Genomic DNA, 18,716 nt, shown 5'->3' with positions numbered 1-18,716 from the left:
TGTTTTTCTGTGCTAGAAATGCGCACCCTCTCCGCTTTTACTCTTTTGCCCCATTTTTTTGCGCTAGAAATGCGCACCCTCTCCGCTTTTAGACTCTTTGGCCTGTTTTTCTGCGCTAGAAATGCGCACTCTCTCCGCTTTTAGACTCTTTTGCCCCGTTTTTCTGCGCTAGAAATGCGCACTCTCTCCGCTTTTAGACTCTTTGGCCTGTTTGTCTGTGCTAGAAATGCGCACTCTCTCCGCTTTTAGACTCTTTGGCCCGTTTTTCTGCGCTAGAAATGCACACTCTCTCCGCTTTTAGACTCTTTGGCCCGTTTCTGACACCTAGCGTTCAAACTTTGAATCTCACATTATAAAAACCTGCTTAACAGCGGGCCAACTTTCATTCCATTTCTAAAATACCTCGCGGGCCGCTCCAAAAAATGAAACGGGCCGTAGTGTGGACACCCCTGCTATAGATGGCTGTGGGTTCACTATTTGGCAAACAACAGGTCATTGTTGCTCTTTCTACATATGTGTTATAACTGATTATTAATGATTTTTAAGGTATTTACAACCTAATTAGTAACCATTAATAAACTAATTGTAAACCATTTATAAACCCTTTATAAAGGTAGTCTTATTTTAAAGTGGTACCAAATAAAGTGTTACCGCACACGGATATAAGGAACAGGAAGCCTCAGAAACTGACAGATCTCTTTTATTAATGCATGTTCATAGCCAGACACACCTTGCCAGTGAAGGTCCATATAATTAACATGGTATAAATTTTGCAAAAGATATTCACCAATCTATAGAAGCTACATCGCATGGCATGCACAGAATTAGATCATCGACATGAAGTGCTTGTTCAGTTAAAAACGCTTCCTTTTCGAATCTAAGAATTTAAGTGCATTATGTACTCGTTACAGAGCATTTAGATCAATTATCATACACAGTATCAAACATCCTTCAGCACCAAGTATTTGATTCTTGTTTCTGGAGGAAAGATTCTCCATCCCCTCTACTTCGACAGGACCACTAAAACAGGACCGCTGACCGCTATTAAATAAACATAAGCGTAAATAACTAAATATAGTAAATGGCCAATGAAAGGATCAATAACTTCCTGCGAGCCATTTAGGAATACACAGAGGTCAATTTAAATACAATGGCATTAGGGTCATTCCATGTCAAATAAGCTGCAGAAAAGAGGTTTTAACGCTCAGAATGGATTTTACAGGATGAGACTGATGTCACAGGCACTGATCAATAATCATCATCTTTTTAAAGAACAGCCTATAAATGCATTAGCTAAAAAAAAAAATAGTCTGATTATATATATAAGTCTGATACATATTGATTATACACTGCCTGGACTAATATAATAATAATTTATTAAATAAGTAAATGATGTGGGGTTGTTTGGTTGATGCTGCAGTTGATCTGCAGGTTTAGGTTCAGCAACAGTATGTGCTGAAAGAATGAGGTCAGCTGACCTCAATACCTGAATATCCTGAATATAGACCAAGTTATTCCTGGATCAATGGATTTTTTTCTTTATTTTTCAAGATGATAATGTCAGGATTCATAGGGCTGGAAGTGTGAGAGAGTTCAGAAGGTTCAGGGAGCATGAGATCATTTTATTATCATTTTCACACATGGATTAAGAGAGAGAGTTCACCACAGAGTCCAGATCTTAACCTCATTGAGAATCTTTGGGATAAAGTGCTGGATGGAGAAGAGCTGATTTGTGCAGTGGTCAGACTCTACCATCATCAATGCTGCTGCAAGAGCTTGGTGAAAAATTAATAAATTAATGCAGCAACACTGGATTAAAATAAATTTTGTAACATTGCAGAAGCTTATTGAATCAAAGATAAAGTGCATGTGACCATTTTTTTTGGCCAGGCAGTGTATAAATATATAAATATATATAAATATATATATATATATATATATATATATATCAATGTTGATATATAACCATTCACAGGCTGTATCACACCTAAATATCTGTCCAATCGTGATAATTAAATACAAGAAGAAAAAAAAAATATATATATATATATTAGGAGTGTAACGATACATATAATTAACAATTTAAATTTAAGTGCAATATGATATGGTGGCTTTTAAGTGCAATTTATAATGCGATACAGAAAGAAACCGCCCTTATGTTGATGCTAATATTCTAATCTTGCTAATCTACATGCATGTGCACGAGGGGCATAGCGGTGCACATATCAGATATCAGATATGATTTTAAATACTAAAGTCAATATTTGAAGTGATTTAGTATCAAACTGATCAAATTACATAATCAAATGTAATTTGATTACAACACGAACCCCGCCCCCTCAGATTGCCCTCAGATACCTGGTTAAGACTGTTGACTGACTTTTACAATACAGCAAATAAGAGACCTTCAGAAAAATGACCTGACAATAGTTTAAATTTCACTACAGCAACGTTTTAAAATAGATTATTCGCACGTGTAATGATATCAGTAGATACTGATACTGATATGATATAATAGCTATATATCATCCAAAGATTCAAAATTGGCCACTTTGTGGTCAGCAATTCAGCTTCATTATCGTGGCTTAGATTTAAACCACATTCATTTTTAAAACACTATAGGTTAGTTTCCCATGTGTTGCTTTTAATAGAAAATCTCTATTAAAAATGCTTTGTAATCCCTTATGGGTTAGATTCCCATAGAGGGATTAATCCTAGTCTTGCACTACATACAGGTACATCTTTAAAAAAAAAGTGAACATCATTTAAATGTTTTTAAACTTTATTTCAGTAATTCAGTTCAAAATGTGAAACTCATTATATATGTATATATATATATATGTATTACACATAGAATGATCTATTTTAACCATTTATTTATTTTATTGTTAATGATTAGGGCTTACAGCCAATGAAAACCCAAACATCGGACCAACTGGTACTTTTGGCAGTGTGGGCAGTGAGCCAATCCTGCTGGAAAATGAAATCCGCATCTCCATAAAAATTGTCAGCAGAGGGAAGCATGAAGTGCTGTAGGATTTTGACTTTTTTGACTTAATAAAGCATAGTGTATTTTTATGGAGATGCGGATTTCATTTTCCAGCAGGACTTGGCACATTGCACTACAAAAAAAAAACCAATTGGGCTTAAATAATATTCAAATTTTCTGAGACACTGATTTTTGGGTTTTCATTGGCTGTAAGCCATAGTCATTAACATAAAAAAAAAAATAAACACTTAAAATAGATAATTCTGTGTGTAATACATCTATATAATATATGAGTTTCACATTTTAAACTGAATTACTGAAATACAGATTCTCCATTCACAATATATAGTATAGTGTATAGTACAGGACTAGGACAGGGATTAAGCATTGACGTAAATTATATTTTCCTTGCCATGGAAAATCAACATTAAAACTCTTCTACATTACCAGGTGTTATATTTACATATATATATATATATATATATATATATATATATATATATATATATATATATATATATATATAGGTTTTGAGCCAATTATACTTCTATACTATCTCATAAAAATCAAATGAGCCAAATTGAAGCAAATAGTAGGAATTTCTGCCGATTATTTTTCACATGATGTATATAAATATATATATATATATAAACTACTCCACTCTATTCCACAGTCATTTGACACAGAATAACCCATTAAATACAACTATCGCATAACTAGCCCGTAATGTTTTTTGCGACAGGCATAACAATAAAATTTAGCATTGAAGACGTGGCACCACCACCTGCGTTTATTACCTGTACATCAGAATATAAAACGTTGTTTTGAAATAAATAGCTATTGTAATCGAGGACTACAGAATCTACATGTCTAGTGTCTACGCCGTCGTCTGTGGTCTGCCGCTCTGCTGCGGCGTGGCCGCTGAGCGTTTATCACCTGCGACGGTTCAGGCTGGGAAGTGCCGTCTAGGATGTCTGGAGGTGGAGGTACAGAAGTAACAGACGCTAACTGCTCGCTGGCGTTTTGAGGAATCTGTTCTAGCTGCTGGGGTAACTGCTGCTGCTGCTGCTGCAGCGGAGCTCCGGGCTGCTGCTGCTGCCGTGACAGTTCTTGAGCCGACTGCTGGAGGAGAAGCTGCTGCTGCTGCAGAACCTGTTGCTGCGGAGGCTGCGTCTGCTGATGCTGCATCTCAAGGAGTCCCAGCAGCCGCTGCAGGAGCACGTTGTTCTGCTGCAGGCTAATCGTGAGGGCCTCCTGCGAGGCCACCAGCGTCCGCATGTCGTGCCTGAACCCTTCGCCAAACTCCCGCAGATTCTGCTCCAGCCGATCGCCCAGCTGCACGGCCGCTTCCCCGAGTCCCCTGAGCTCATCCTCCAGCCAGGACGTGCGGGACGGAGGGGGCTCCAGGGGACCCTGGTGAGCTCCGAGAGAAGGTTCCGGGCTGGGCTGAGGTGTGCCGTTCAGGAAGGGAGCACTGTAAAGCGGCGAGGGAGGGAGCCAGCGCTCTGATGTCGGGGGCGGCACTATTCCCAACCCAAGGCCTAAACCCAGTTTGTCCTCCATGCTGTTATCGACGCCCTCACAGTCCTTGTTTCCTTCATCGCCGTCCTGCTCCCCAGACTCGTCCTCCTTTTCAAAACCATCTCTTTCAGAACCGTCTCCTCCTGTAACTGATCAAAAGGAAAGGTGACATAAAAACGCATCAATCAGAAGGTGGCAATTCAAATGCAAAGGAACTGAAATAAAATAAATCAAAATCAAGCGATAATACAAGAGAGGGAGTGCTATAACGTGTAATATTGGCACAGTATATAGATGTATTATACACAGAGTGATTTAATTTAAGCATTTATTTTTTTTATTGTTAAAGCCAATGAAAACCCAAAAATAAGTGTTTCAGAATTTTTTTTATATTATATAAGACCAATTGGTACTTTTTGGAAGTGGGTATGGAGATGCAGATTTCATTTTCCAGCAGGATTTGGCACACTACCCACAATGCAGAAAGTACCAGTTGGTCTTATATAAAATTAACATTTTCTGAGACACTGATTTTTGGGTTTTCATTGGCTGCAAGCCATAATTATCAACAATAAAATAAATAAATACTTAAAATAGATCACTCTCTGTGTATAATACATCTATATAATATATGAGTTTTACATTTTGAACTGAATTACTGAAATAAAGTAACTTTTCAATGATATTTACATTTTTGGAGATTAATTATATAATAATTAAGGCACATGTATACACTTACTCTGATTTCTTGCTTTTCGGTTTTGTCAGTTTGCACATCTGCACCTTTAATTCTTAATAAAGTTTTTTTAAGCATGTTGGTAATCTGATTGGATAGCATATGATTAAGTACAGTCTTTCTATTTAATACATTTTGGAACTAATCATAGATTCAATATATGAGTTTTTCATTTTGAACTGAATTTGTTCTAAGTAATAAAATAAGTAATAGAATTTTTAATTATATTTTCATCTGTACATAGCCCACACAATTAAGGCAGAGATAAGAAATGAAAAGAATAATCAGAAAAGAAAGATGATAACCATGTATTTCAAACACAAAGCTGCCCCACTTCCTCCTGCTCACCTGGATCAGTATCAGATAGACAGGTGAAACTGGCCTTTCCCCTCGTGCTCAGCTTCTGGCGGGACTGCTGGAACCTTGGGCTTAACTGAGGTGGGCCTCCCAAAACAGCAGTTCCTCTGCTGGACGGCAGGTAGCAGGAGCGGTGCCTCGCGTCGGCCAGTCGTCCTCCATTGCGTCTCTTCAGATCATCCCAGCGCTTCTTTACTTCTCGAAGAGTGCGTGGGACTCGTGACACAGCGTTCACGCGTTCCAGGATCCCGGCCCAGATCCGCTCTCTCTCCCGGCGCCTGAGTCTACCGGCCGGCCCGAACAGCTCTCCTTCACACCTGGTCACTTCTGACACCAATACCTCCAGCTCAGCACCACTGAAACGGCTCTTCCTTTTGCCGGCTCCTCCTGACACCAGGGATGACGAAACACCTCGGGCTAAAGGTAAAAAAAAAAAAAACACTTCAAAAATGATTTACTGTATAATATAATGAGCAGATTTACTATTTTACATTACATTCGTCAGTATTAATACATAGTATATAACAATATCCAACAAATGAACACAATATTGTTATAGTTGGCATTTTAAAATGTCGTCCAGCAATTTTAGGCCAACCAACACGTTTTGCAAGACAATACTTTTCATTGTTTTAAAAAAAACGTTATGTTCAAATTGCCTGCCAAACATCCCCTTAAACAAGGTAAATCTTCCAACATCATAACCTCCAGAAATTACAAATAATATGTCATCTGAACATGATTTTAAAAACACCAAGGTCGAAAACATAAGCTCCACCAGATAACTGCCCGTATTACTTTAATAGGCTGCACAAAGCTACAGCAAATGATGATAAATTATAGGTCCCTAAATGAGAACAGGGACATTAACAGCGATACAATTTAAAATATATACACTCATTTAAAAGTTATTTATTTACAGCTACTAAAATAATTACACTTTTTAAAAATAAAAACAAAAATAACACTGACTCCGGCATCTGATGGCAAGCTGCATGACCAGGATTCGAACCAGCAATCTCCTGATCATAGTAGCAGCGCCTTAGTGAGAACACTGTGTTCAAGAGTCGAACACATCAAGGGTCGAAGCCGGAAACCATGACCTGCTGGCAAACCGGTACCATATATTTTAAACCTAATGCAACTTACTTTGTTCAATAGGGATGAGATCATCGGAGGACACTCCAGGGGCGACGATGTTGGGGTGCACTACCACAACGTTGAAAGGGAGGCCGCCAGGCAGCCCAGTGCCGTCGCAGCTACCGTCCGAGTCATCATCCTCCCTGGGGAAGCCATCTTCTGAGACACCCCCTCCGAAGGGACCCTCTGGGGACTCCACTTTAATGTGCATGGGAGGTGAGTGCTCATACAGCAACCCCCCCTCCTCGTAGTACTCCGTCATGGATCAGGCCTGGTGTGCAGCCACACGGATTGGACCGGCGGGCATGACGATGCTGCCATTCACAAAGTGGAAGCTGACATGCCATCACACTGATGGCTAGGTGCTCACCCTGCCAAGGCCTTCCCCGTCCAGACGGCCACCTGGGGTTACAAATGTGCAAAAGTAAGAGACAGAAATTGTGGCTTCCTGGCTTTAGTCCAGAAGGGACTGGGACAAAAATATAAAAATAATAATAATAAAAAACAATCAGGAGATGTGCATCTTTTATTTATTTCAGCCATTTATCATTTTCTGCAAATAAATGCTCTAAATAAGGACCTGACTGCATAAAAAAAACATTCATCTTATATACAGCTCTGGAAAAAATGAATAGACCACTTCAGTTTCTGAATCAGTTTATCTGATTTTGCTATTTATAGGTTTATGTTTGAGTAAAATGAACATTATTTTTTATTCTGCAAACTACAGACAACATTTCTCTCAAATTCCAAATAAAAATAGTCATTTATAGCATTTATTTGCAGACAATCAGAAATGAGTGAAATGACAAAAAAAAGATGCAGAGCTTTCAGCCCTCAAATAATGCAAAGAAAACAAGTTCATATTCATAAAGTTTTAAGAGTTGAGAAATCAATATTTGGTGGAATAACCCTGGTTTTTAATCACAGTTTTCATGCATCTTGACATCATGTTCTCCTCCACCAGTCTTACACACTGCTTTTGGATAACTTTATGCCTTTACTCCTGGTGCAAAAATTAAAGCAGTTCAGCTTGGTTCGATGGTTTGTGATCATCTTTCTTCTTCTTGATTATATTCCAGAGGTTTTTAATTTGGTAAAAATTAAGAAAAAAAACATCATCATAAAATGGTCTCATTTTTTTCATAGCTGTATGGTAACCTATTTATCTTATCTATCAGTATGACATGAAACTGAGTAGATGTAAAACGTTAATCTCACACACTGCAGCTGAATAAGAGGGAAACATCACTCTTAAACCCGGGAGACGCAGGAACAGTGAATTAACTGCTGGCCTGAGCTAAATCTGTCGCAGTAATGCGCAGTTATTCTGCACCGGGTCCGCACTGGCTGAGCGTCCGGCATAAATTACCGCAGCAGCTAACGCTCCGCAGCAGCACCGCCGCCTGTTTAACACCCTCACTCTCACTGCTTACAGCACAGAGACTGAAATAACGCCGCTCCCCCACACAAAACACATCTATACTCACGTCCTGGCGGCGTTTCATGGCCGTGGCGCCGCATTAAAGCCTTTATTTACAGCGCAGAACCCGCGTATACCGGATATCTCAGCTCCACTGTACACACAGGACGGGGAAGCTGTCGCTGGAATGTGACGTCGCTTCAGTCTCGACCGAGTGTGTAAACATTACACAGCTGAAAACCAACACTGTAAATAACTCTTTTAATTTTAATATCAGTCATATAATAAGCTTTTTTGCATGTACTGACCTAAATTATGAGTACGTTTTAGTATTATGATTTTATTGAGTAAATACTATACTCACTAATGTAAATACTGGACCTCATTACCAAAATTTAATATTTTTCTAAAGGACTTTACCAGTTACCTCACGACTAAAACCCTTTAGAAAGTGTTTAAAAACTGTAAGAATTTATGAAGAACATGCCCTTGCCTCTTTTTAATATCTTAATATATTTTTTATATCTTAATATATTTATTTCCTTTTTTTCCCTAATGTATTTATTCCTGCTGTCTTGTATTGTGGTTTCTATGTATCAATCTGAAATAAAATAATAATAATTATTATTATTATTTTATTCAGTAAATACTATACTCACCAATGTAAATATTGGAACTTATTGCAAATTTTTATAATTTTTTATGGATTTCACCAGTTATCTCACTACTAAAACCCTTCAAAATTACTAAGAATAAGACATGTTTAAAAACTGTAAGAATTGCACTTGCCTCTTGTTAATATCTTAATATATTTTAATATCTTTACCTTAATATATTTATTTCCTTTTTTCGAATTTGTTTTATTCATGCTGTCTATGTATCTGAAAAAAAAACAATAATGGTATAATTAATGTTTAGCAAGGATGAAGGTGTTTTTTCTTATAAAACATTTATTAGAAATTAAAAAGTCCTTATTCCATTTAAAGAATAAAAAACTGTTATTAAAGATAATCCTGCCAGTCATTAAGTCACTTTATGAAAACTGAATTTTATGTCTTAACATTACTTTACTTTAGCATAACTTCTTAAACTTACTCTGCAAGACAAGTCCTGTAATAAAAAAATATATATTTGATAAATATTTCACTCAAAATATAAAATATCTCAGAGAGGTCAATTTTATTGGGATAGAGACAGAGAAAAAAATGATTGTTCATTTATTCAATAACTATGTACAATTGTTTCTGATATTAGGGAAATTTCATATATTATACAGTTGGACCCCTTCATACTTCTGCATCAAATGTACCTTATGCCATAGCCATGACTTGCACCTCCCTAGAAATATAACTATATAACTGCAAAATATGCGGAAAAATAAAGAATAACCTGTAAAAAAATCTGTTGGTGAGAAAACTTACAACTAACTTACACCACAGAACAAAAGCTGATGTATAAGAAATGTAAAATTACACTGAAAAAAAAGAAAAACAACATTTTAAATCATAGCAAAGACATTGTAATGTAAACTGTAATAATTTGTTGACAAACATGTACAAAAAAAGGAGATCAAATGAATTGTTAATTGTGGAATTGTAACTGAAAAATGTATAAATAAAATGTTGAATGATATTAAATGTATTTTTTTCTTCTTCTTAATATCTGTAAAGCACAATAAGAAAGAAAGTAACGTTAATCTGCCCCTATAATAAAATTGTAGTTTAATTGACTGTACTGGGGACACCACAACCATCATAGCCGGCCCCTGTCCTCCCCCTAGCGGCCGCTATAGCTGCTGTACTCCGGCACTATAGGTGGCGGCATGCGGGGTGGAGCGGGGAGAAGCGCTGCGTGGATGTGTGAAGAAGATGTAACAGAGGGGGGGTGAAGAGTGGGGCATTTCAGTAAAAATATGGCGGATTTACCACCCGACCCTGATGAAGCATCGGAGAAGCAGCCGGAGAACCAGACAGAGGACCAACACGGGCAGAGCGCGGCCGAGCCGCCCGCAGATGAAGCCTCCGAGCCGGAGCCGGAGTGTAGCGGGGAGAGCGCGGCGGATATGCGGGCTGAGGAGCTCCAGAGCGGGTCATCTCCTCCCCCAGCCTCCCCGCAGCCTGCAGCTAACAGAGACCCCGAATCGCCTGCACAGAGAACCGCTGAGGATCCTCCAGAGGAGCCTGCTGAACAACTCAAACATACAACAGTTTCCAAACAGAGCCCAGCAGATCTGGACTGGTCTGAGGAGGAGGAGGAGGAACCCAGGCAGACACCTCCCAGCAAATTATCCACACTAACCACAGGTGAGCAGCAGCACAAAGCACCTCCACAGCCCGCTGCTGGACTCCTCCACTGCTCCTCCACTGAGGTTTATTTATATAGCTAAGTTACAGGCCTGCTTCTCTCATATCAAAATCAAATCAAGTAAAAAATCAGATTTGTTGTTATATCACAGAGTTCAGGTGTACAGGTGAGTGAAAAAAGTTGGGTGAAAGTTCCCACAGTATGCAGAAAACAGTATTTACAACACAGAGTAGTATAAGTAAAATAAAATAGAACATATACACTTATTTCTATACAATGTACACAATAACTGAACATATACACTGCCTAATCAAAGGCTTTGATTGCGCCACACATTCACTGTGGCGTTGTTTTGATAAGCTTCTGCAATGTCACAACATTTATTTTAATCCAGTGTTGCTGGATTCATTTTTCACCAAGATCTTGCAGCAGCATTGATGATGGTAGAGTCTGACCACTGCACAAATCAGCTCTTCTCCATCCATCACATCCCAAAGATTCTCAATAAGGTTAAGATCTGGACTCTGTGGTGAACTCTCTCTCTTAATCCATGTGTGAAAATGATAAATGATGATCTCATGCTCCCTGAACCCTGAACTCTTTCACAATTCCAACCCCACGAATCCTGACATTGTCATCTTGGAATATGGCCGTGTTCATCAGGGAAGAAAAAAATCCGTTGATGGAATAACCTGGCCTATATTTAGTATATTCAGGTATTGAGGTCAGTTGACCTCATTCTTTCAGCACATACTGTTGCTGAACCTAAACCTGCAGACCAACTGCAGCATTAACCCCACATTATTTGCTTAGTTAAATCCAGGTGGCATCTTTTTATGTATGCTTTGCTACATACATGTGCAAATGGCTTCCATTGAACCTTAAGAAGGTTTTATCTCTCTCCTGTAAAGTTGCTCTTTTGAAGATACATGTTTTTCAAAGGGAGTCATTCATTAGATGTTTGATTGATTAAATAGTCTGATTAAAAGTGCTGTTTTTCAGAATGCTGAAGTCGAATGTAGGTGGGCTATTTGACAAAAGTTCTTACTCCTTATCATGTTTCACTACAACCAAAGTCAATTTTACACTGGATTTCTTCTTTAACTACAACCCTTTTTTAAAACAGACCCTTATCAAAGCATATAATGCAAGTTTTTTTTTGTATGTTTGTACAGAACCAGACCCCTGGCAAGAAAAATCAGAGGACCAACATGCAGAAGACTTCAGCTTGAATGCTAAGCCTGATGCAGAAAAGAAGCAGAGACTGGCACAAAAGGAGGAAGACTCAAAGAATATGAGCGTGGAAATGGAATGTGAAGAAGATGATGATGATGATGATGAGGAGGAGGAGGAGGAGGAGGAGGAAGAGGATAAGGAGGTGGCAACAGAAAAAGACGTAGAAGAGGAGAGGGAAGAAGAAACTCCAGAAGAAGGAGGAGAACATGAAGAAGGAGATGAGAAAAAAGAAGGTGAAGGTGAGGATAAGTGTCATGACTCAGATGATGCAGTGAAGCAAAAGAAAGGCCACATAGAATGCCGTGACTGCGGCAAGACGTTCACACGCCGGGAGACGTACAACCTGCATCGCCATGTTCACATGCATCAGGAGGAGCAGGCCTCTCTGACCTGCAAAGACTGTGGCCTCACCTTTCAGCATCGAAGCAGCCTCATCAAGCATCGCAGTGAACACCAACAGAACGGCGTTCCACCTCCAGCGCTGACCTCGCGAAGACGGGCACGCCGAAGAGAGTTCAAGGAAGAAATGAGTATTGAATGTGACCAATGCGGCGAGCGCTTCGCGTCAGTAATCCGATACCGGCTCCATGCTTGTCAGCAAAGCCCGGAGAAGCTTTACCGTTGCCCGCTGTGCCGTAAAGAGTTCCAGTACAGAGTGTCCATCAATGCCCACATGCAGAGCCATTCGTTAGATAGTCCCTACCGGTGCCTTGAGTGTAACAAAGGCTTTCAATGCGCGGTGACCCTACACATCCACCAGCGCTCCCATGCTGCCCTCAAACCATATGAATGCCCTGACTGTGGTATGGTCTTCAGGCACCGCTCATTCATGGAGGACCATCGCCGCAAACACACAGAAGAAAGACCTCACCAGTGCAAGATGTGCCACAAAAGCTTCAAGTACAGCAGCCTTTTGCAACAGCATCAGTACCTGCACACTGGTCAGAAGCCATACCGGTGCTCCGAATGTGGGAAGAGATTTGCATTTGCGCAAAACATGCGTGCCCACTACCGCCAGCATAAAAAGACACCAGACTTTGCGAGTACAGTGGCACATACTGCAAATCGTAATGTGTCGCAGGTTGCAGGTTTAGGAACTGCAGGTAAAGAGAACACAAACCACGAGATTGAGAAACAACGCAACTGTCCTCTGTGCCCTCGGCTGTTTTACAAAGCAGCCGACCTTAGGGAACACATGCTAATACATGAGGTGGAATATGAAAACATGAGCAATGGTAAGAAAAACGAACCAGCCTATGCCTGCCCGTACTGTCCACTTAAATTCTTTGAGGAGTCTATCTTGCAATCCCATGTGTCGACTCATCAGGTTCATCAAGGGCCTGCGCCTTTGAAGAGGGAGGTTCTCAGTGTTGCAAGGGAAGGTAGTATAGATAACATGTCAGGAGGCGGAGGAGAAGGGGGAGACCAAACGGAGAAGAAGCCTCTGAAATGTAAAGAATGCGGAAAGTGCTTTCGTTACCGTTCAGTCTTAGAGCTTCACATGCGCATACACAACAAGGGTTACCAGTGCCACATTTGCAAGAAGTCGTTCCGATTCAGCAGCTACTTACAGCAGCATTTAATTATTCATTCTGGGAAGAAGCCATACAAATGCCCAGACTGTGGTAAGGACTTTGCTTTTCTTCAGAACATGAAGACTCACCAGAGACTGCACCAACAGAAGCCTTTTCGCTGCAACCAGTGCCGCAAAGGCTACAGTGATGAGAGTCAGCTGCAGCGCCACATGCTTTCCCACACGGGTGAAAAGCCTCACAAGTGCCACCTCTGCGACAAGAGTTTTGGCTTAGCATATTTGCTTCGTGACCACCTCAACACCCACACTGGAGAGAGGCCTCATCGATGCCAAGAGTGCCATAAATCGTTCCCCTGGCTTAGCAGCCTCCTAGTCCATCAGAAGATACATGCGCGGAAGCGTCAAGCTCTGAACCAGTCTTACTCTTCATTGGTTGCTTCTAGGACAAGAGGCGTCGCAGGTCGGGCCAGGAGAAACGCCAGGTGGATTTCAAGTTGGCCGAGAATGGGAGAAGATATTGGAAGGACCATGCCAATGACTCAGGCCTCTTTTCCTGATGATGTATTGCAGGGGTCAATGCTGCCGAATATGATCGGGCAACCATCTGTCTCCGACCAACAGTCGTTACTACCCTGGCAGACTGAAAGCCAGGCTAGACCAGGTCACCTACAACAACAACAACAACAATGGCAAATACACATTAAGCCTCAGCCACAGCAACAGCCTAAATGGTCATCTGATGGACAGCAAAATGACATGAAGCATCACTTCATGTCAGGAGTCCATTTAAAACCAATCTTGCCAAAGCTTGCACAACCACAGAATCCTACCTGGTCTGACCAAGCACATGACAGTAACGGTCAAGAACAGACGCAGCAACAACAGCTTGCTGCATGGGAAGGTTCATCAACCTCAGCTCCAAAGTCACCAAGCAATTCAGGTGAATCTTCAGCGGATCTGAGGGCACGTTCGCCAACGTCAAAGACTCCAAAGTCCCCTGACGCAACTCAAAACACTAAGGCTGAACTTCAAAGTCAATCACCAAAAGATAAAACTGCAAATACTGAGTCTGATAAAGCTACTAAAAGTGGAGAAGATCAGGGGCCTCCAACAGACGAGGCTAGTAGCAAGCCTTGGAGCTTCAGAACTCCTCTAGAAATGCCTAACCCTTTGAACCTACAAGAAAAACAGCAAATGCAACTGGTCCTGCACCCACCACCTCCACCACAAATGCAGCTCCTCCAACAGCCCTTGCAGCAGCTTCAGCAGGAACAGTTACAACAGTTCCTTCAGCAACACCAGTTTCATCAATCCCAGCAGCAACAGAATCACATTTCCTCTGCATGGGACGGAGCTCCTCAGGCTAACCAGTTGGGAACGATCAGTATTCAGTTTGGGGGACCTCGTTTTGCTGCTCCTGGACATGGAGGTGCAGTATGGAACTTTCAGACTACTCCAGTTGTTTCACAAACCCTAATCAATGGACCAATTCAGCAAGGGCCAGTGCATTCGCAGCAAGTACCTGTAGTTTCGGGCCCTCCAATCCTTGTAAACAAGAACCCTCCGTTCATCTCTCCGCCACTGGCTCTGCCGTCTCCCCTCGCTTTGCCTGGTCCCCTCTCACTTCCAGGCCCAGCCCCAGGCATCTTTTTCACTCCACAGGGTCTGCCTTCACCACATTTAACGCAACGAACTGAAGCTCTCAAACCAGGCAGCCAGGTCCTGTTTGGCCCTGACCGGCGGTTTTGTTGCATGGTCTGTGGATGCACGTTACCAGGAGAACTAGAACTGCAAATGCACTATATGCAACATGCACAGGGAGAAATCTGACTTTTTTAAAATAAAGGACATAAAATGCATGAGAAACTCATGTAGTGTTCCCTTGCATCCTTCACGTATACGACTGTTGTGCGGCCATTGTGGCGGCTGAAGATGGAACACTTTTTTATGCATTTCTTTACAGTTCATTCCATTCCTGGTGTATTCCTCAGTTCCTAAAGTGTTAGCTTGCAATGTGGTAGTTACAACTCTTGAAGTAAGGGTGCTTTCACACCTGTATCTGTATCTCTGGTTAACTTGGTTTGATTTGGTTTGTTCTGATACAAAAAATCACATGAGGAAGGTGTCTCTCCTTACTGGTCAAAAACATCTGAGTCGGAGAAAGGAAGTAAATACAGGAAGAAGGTCCTGTGTTCCAGACCAGCTTGTATTTCAGTGCAATTTAGCCAGAAGCAACAGCAGACATGCCAGTTGTCAATAGCTGTAGTAATTGTCTAGGTAACAAATCAGGTTAAAATGCACCTGAACAGCCATCTAGCTGGTTGAATTAAGATCAGGTCACGTTCTCACAGAGTTTTATTTGGGACCGAACTGAGACCACTGAACCGAAACCTCTCAAAGGTCTTGATGTGGTTGTTTTTGTTTGTACTCTGTTACACCAGCTGAAACAAACCCCACCAAGGGTACAAATAAACCAGAGTCTTTTTTAACCCGACCAAATAGTGCTGGTGTGAACCCTAAAATCCAGTATTTAGTCAATAGATGATGAGGGCGATACATTTGCCAACATGATCAGTATGTTGCTAAGGCCATAACAGCTCCATATACAGGGGTTGGACAATGAAACTGAAACACTTGGTTTTAGACCACAATCATTTACTGTGGTGACGGACAGTTCTGGTGGAAACAGGAGAGTTGAGGTGCACATTGAATTTTGCCGTGATTTGATCAGCCGTGGTTTTATGTTTTCTGGATACAATCTGGGTTAGCACCCGAACATCCCTTTCAGACAGCTTCCTCTTACAGCGTCCACAGTTAATCCTTTTGGATGTGGTTGGTCGTTCTTGGTGGTATGCTGACATTACCCTGGATACCGTGGCTCTTGATGCATCACAAAGACTTGCTGTCTTGGTCACAGATGCTCCAGCAAGACGTGCACCAACAATTTGTCCTCTTTTGAACTCTGGTATGTCACCATTAATGTTGTGTGCATTGCAATATTTTGAGCAAAACTGTGCTCTTACCCTGCTAATTAAAACTTCACACTCTGATCTTACTGGTGCAATGTGCAATTAATAAAGATTGGACACCAGGCTTTTCTAATTTAGCCATGAAACCTCCCACACTAAAATGACAGGTGTTTCAGTTTCATTGTCCAACCCCTGTCTGTATATGGTATCTTCGCTGGACCTCCATTTTTTAGTGTGTTGACATGTAATTCCAAGTACTGTTGATTACAAAATGCTGACCATTTTTAATAAGCTGTTGTTGAACGAAAGGAACAAGAAATAGAAAAAAGAAAACAAAAAAAAAAACAAGTGAGCTGAGACAATAGACTGGTTCAAGTGCTTAAGTGGAACTGAAAAGGAACTGATTTCTTACCTTAATGTGTTACACTTGGTAAAGCATTTACACTCAAACCTTATGTTTATTATTACCAATATTGGCTAGTTTTTGTGTAGTTTTTAATAATTTTATTATTCCAAATGTATGACAATTTGGCTGAATATATATAAATATATATTTTTCTTTTCTTCTATTTCAATGCTTGTACAAACATCCCTGTGTTGTGTGCACACATTCTTAGACCATGGACTGAGTGGTTATCTTGGTCCTTTGTTTTCATACATTTCCTGTCTGTCTTATGTCTGCTTTAGCATTTTGTGTCTAATCTCTGAAACACTGACCTAAGTTTATTCTACGGCTGGGCGATAATTCAATATCGATATATATATATATATATATATATATATATATATATATATATATATATATATATATATATATATATCGCAAAAGGAAATGTTTCAATAAAGGTGATTTTGATTTTTAAACACATTTCCTATATTTCAATATACTTGAAGTATATTAACAATATATTGCTATGTTGGTTACTGTATCCGTCACTGATTTGACATTGTCTAGCTACATTAATTGACAAATTAAATTTTACGAAGTCTGTTGTAAGCTTCCCCCCCCCCCCCCTTTTTTTTTGGTGGTTATTTTTAATGTTTATCTGAATATCACAATTCTCAAATATCAAATCTACTGAAAATCAAAACAATTATTATGATCTATATTTTGGCCATATCGTCCAGCTCTACTTCTTCATACGTGTAAAATCTGTGTTCAGTTTGTGTGAAATTCACTCTTTGTTTAATTCTTTCAATGCATTTGTATGTTTCAACAGTGGTTCTCCAACCAGTCCTCAATGATCATCATACAGTCCAGATCTTACCCCAGTTCAACTTGTAGCATTGCAGGCAATAAGGAAAATTTCTGATTTGGGGTTTCTGATTGGGTAGAGGTGGATAGAGAAACAATTGGTCCCTGAGAACCAGTTTGAGAAGCACTGTTACACTACCAAACACTTTTACCAGAGGAAAAGATTTTAGCACTTGGTTGTTAAAACAATTGAAATGCTTGATTATCTGTCTACCTCTGTCTGTTTGTTGTAGATTTAGATTCAATAAAATTGAGCTTGGATTTGAACTGATTCTCATCATTGCCTTGATGTTATGTTTAAGCTAATGCTGATGTTACATTTAACAATTATCAAGCGATTTCACTGCTGCAGACAAATTTCGAGAGTCTGGATAAAATAATGAGAGTCTTGCTAGAGTCGAGTTACAGTCGTGTCATCTCGATCGTTCAGTGTAAACTGGTTAGGATTGAAGGTTTAAGTTTTTTTCTCATCCTGCGTTAAAAAAAATAAAAAAGTTAAATCAACCGTGTTTAATATTACCGTAAGTCTTGAGACTTGGCTCACGCAAATAGTGACTTGAACCTGGTCGACCAATAGGAGAGCTCAGGGAAGCAGTTAATATGCCTTATATGGTTCTTACTTTAATATGTACAGTATTTTAAACACAGGCAGCACTTTAAAGTCTTGCACTAATATGACTTATTGTGCAGGGTTCTTTTTAAGTTTAATAAATACACATTTTGCAAGAATAATGTTCTTTATTGCAATAATTCTAAAATCTAAAACAAAGGTACATGTATAGCAGTAAAACTGTGATTCTTTGCTATACAAGGTTGTTGCAAAAAAAAGGGGGGAAACGAAGCTTATAGGCAGAGTTGAACACAAAATGTAATCTATTAAAAAATATATCACTCTATTGATAAACACATTATTTGTAACTTAAATTTGTAGTATGTTTTAAAGTATGTAAACTCCACCAGAAGCATGATGGGAAATAATCTTAGAAAGAATCTAGTTGCAAGTCTTACAAATAGTGACCCTGCAAGATCCTCAGTCTTTGCAAAATCTTAGCTTGTGAGTAAAAAGTCTGTGACTTGTCTTTAGATGTGATAGGGTCTTTAAAAGTCTTTTCAGAGTCTTTTGAAAGTCGTGTGGTGTATGGACAGCATAAGATCAGCAGCTCTAAGATCTTTATTCTCATAGTTTATTCTGGTTGCCAAATGGTAAATGACCAAACTGTAAGAAGAGACATTTTATCTTGGGTGGACATTT

The 18,716-nt window shown here is 39.9% G+C and overlaps 2 protein-coding genes across 3 annotated transcripts; one reads left to right on the top strand and one right to left on the bottom strand.

Moving 5' to 3' along the window:
• Nucleotides 1-684: 684 nt before the first annotated feature.
• Nucleotides 685-8,367, bottom strand: si:ch211-261d7.3 (uncharacterized). Of its 2 annotated transcripts, none has more exons than XM_007250825.4 (4): nucleotides 8,234-8,367; nucleotides 6,753-7,145; nucleotides 5,595-6,020; nucleotides 685-4,653 (listed from the first exon to the last, which is right to left on the bottom strand). In XM_007250825.4, exons 2-4 carry the CDS (start codon nucleotides 7,003-7,005, stop codon nucleotides 3,860-3,862), a joined length of 1,473 nt encoding a protein of 490 aa, XP_007250887.2. In that variant the 5' UTR covers nucleotides 7,006-7,145; nucleotides 8,234-8,367; the 3' UTR covers nucleotides 685-3,859. The 2 variants fall into 2 exon arrangements, with proteins under 2 accessions (XP_007250887.2, XP_007250886.2); XM_007250824.4 differs by having other exon boundaries at nucleotides 685-4,659; nucleotides 8,234-8,365.
• A 1,553-nt stretch (nucleotides 8,368-9,920) lies between these two features.
• zgc:66448 (uncharacterized protein LOC327401 homolog) lies at nucleotides 9,921-17,731 on the top strand. Its single transcript, XM_015606241.3, has 2 exons — nucleotides 9,921-10,469; nucleotides 11,646-17,731. Exons 1-2 carry the CDS (start codon nucleotides 10,079-10,081, stop codon nucleotides 15,068-15,070), a joined length of 3,816 nt encoding a protein of 1,271 aa, XP_015461727.3. The 5' UTR covers nucleotides 9,921-10,078; the 3' UTR covers nucleotides 15,071-17,731.
• Nucleotides 17,732-18,716: the final 985 nt, after the last annotated feature.

This window comes from Astyanax mexicanus, chromosome 6 (assembly GCF_023375975.1).
Source record: "Astyanax mexicanus isolate ESR-SI-001 chromosome 6, AstMex3_surface, whole genome shotgun sequence".
In the NCBI taxonomy this organism is placed as follows: Eukaryota; Metazoa; Chordata; class Actinopteri; order Characiformes; family Acestrorhamphidae; genus Astyanax; species Astyanax mexicanus.
The sequence above is the reverse complement of the archived record's forward strand: the minus strand, read 5'-3'. Positions and strand labels throughout refer to the sequence as shown.

Bases quoted from the DNA above. Each gene is read 5' to 3' on its own strand.
- zgc:66448 (XM_015606241.3), top strand. From the start codon at position 10,079: ATGGCGGATTTACCACCCGACCCTGATGAAGCATCGGAGAAGCAGCCG. The intron at 10,470-11,645 runs GTGAGCAGCAGC...ATGTTTGTACAG, and splicing joins ATTATCCACACTAACCACAG to AACCAGACCCCTGGCAAGAA.
- si:ch211-261d7.3 (XM_007250824.4), bottom strand. From the start codon at position 7,005: ATGACGGAGTACTACGAGGAGGGGGGGTTGCTGTATGAGCACTCACCT. The intron at 6,021-6,752 runs GTAAGTTGCATT...TTTTACCTTTAG, and splicing joins TCTCATCCCTATTGAACAAA to CCCGAGGTGTTTCGTCATCC. The intron at 4,660-5,594 runs GTGAGCAGGAGG...CCTTTTGATCAG, and splicing joins TCTATCTGATACTGATCCAG to TTACAGGAGGAGACGGTTCT.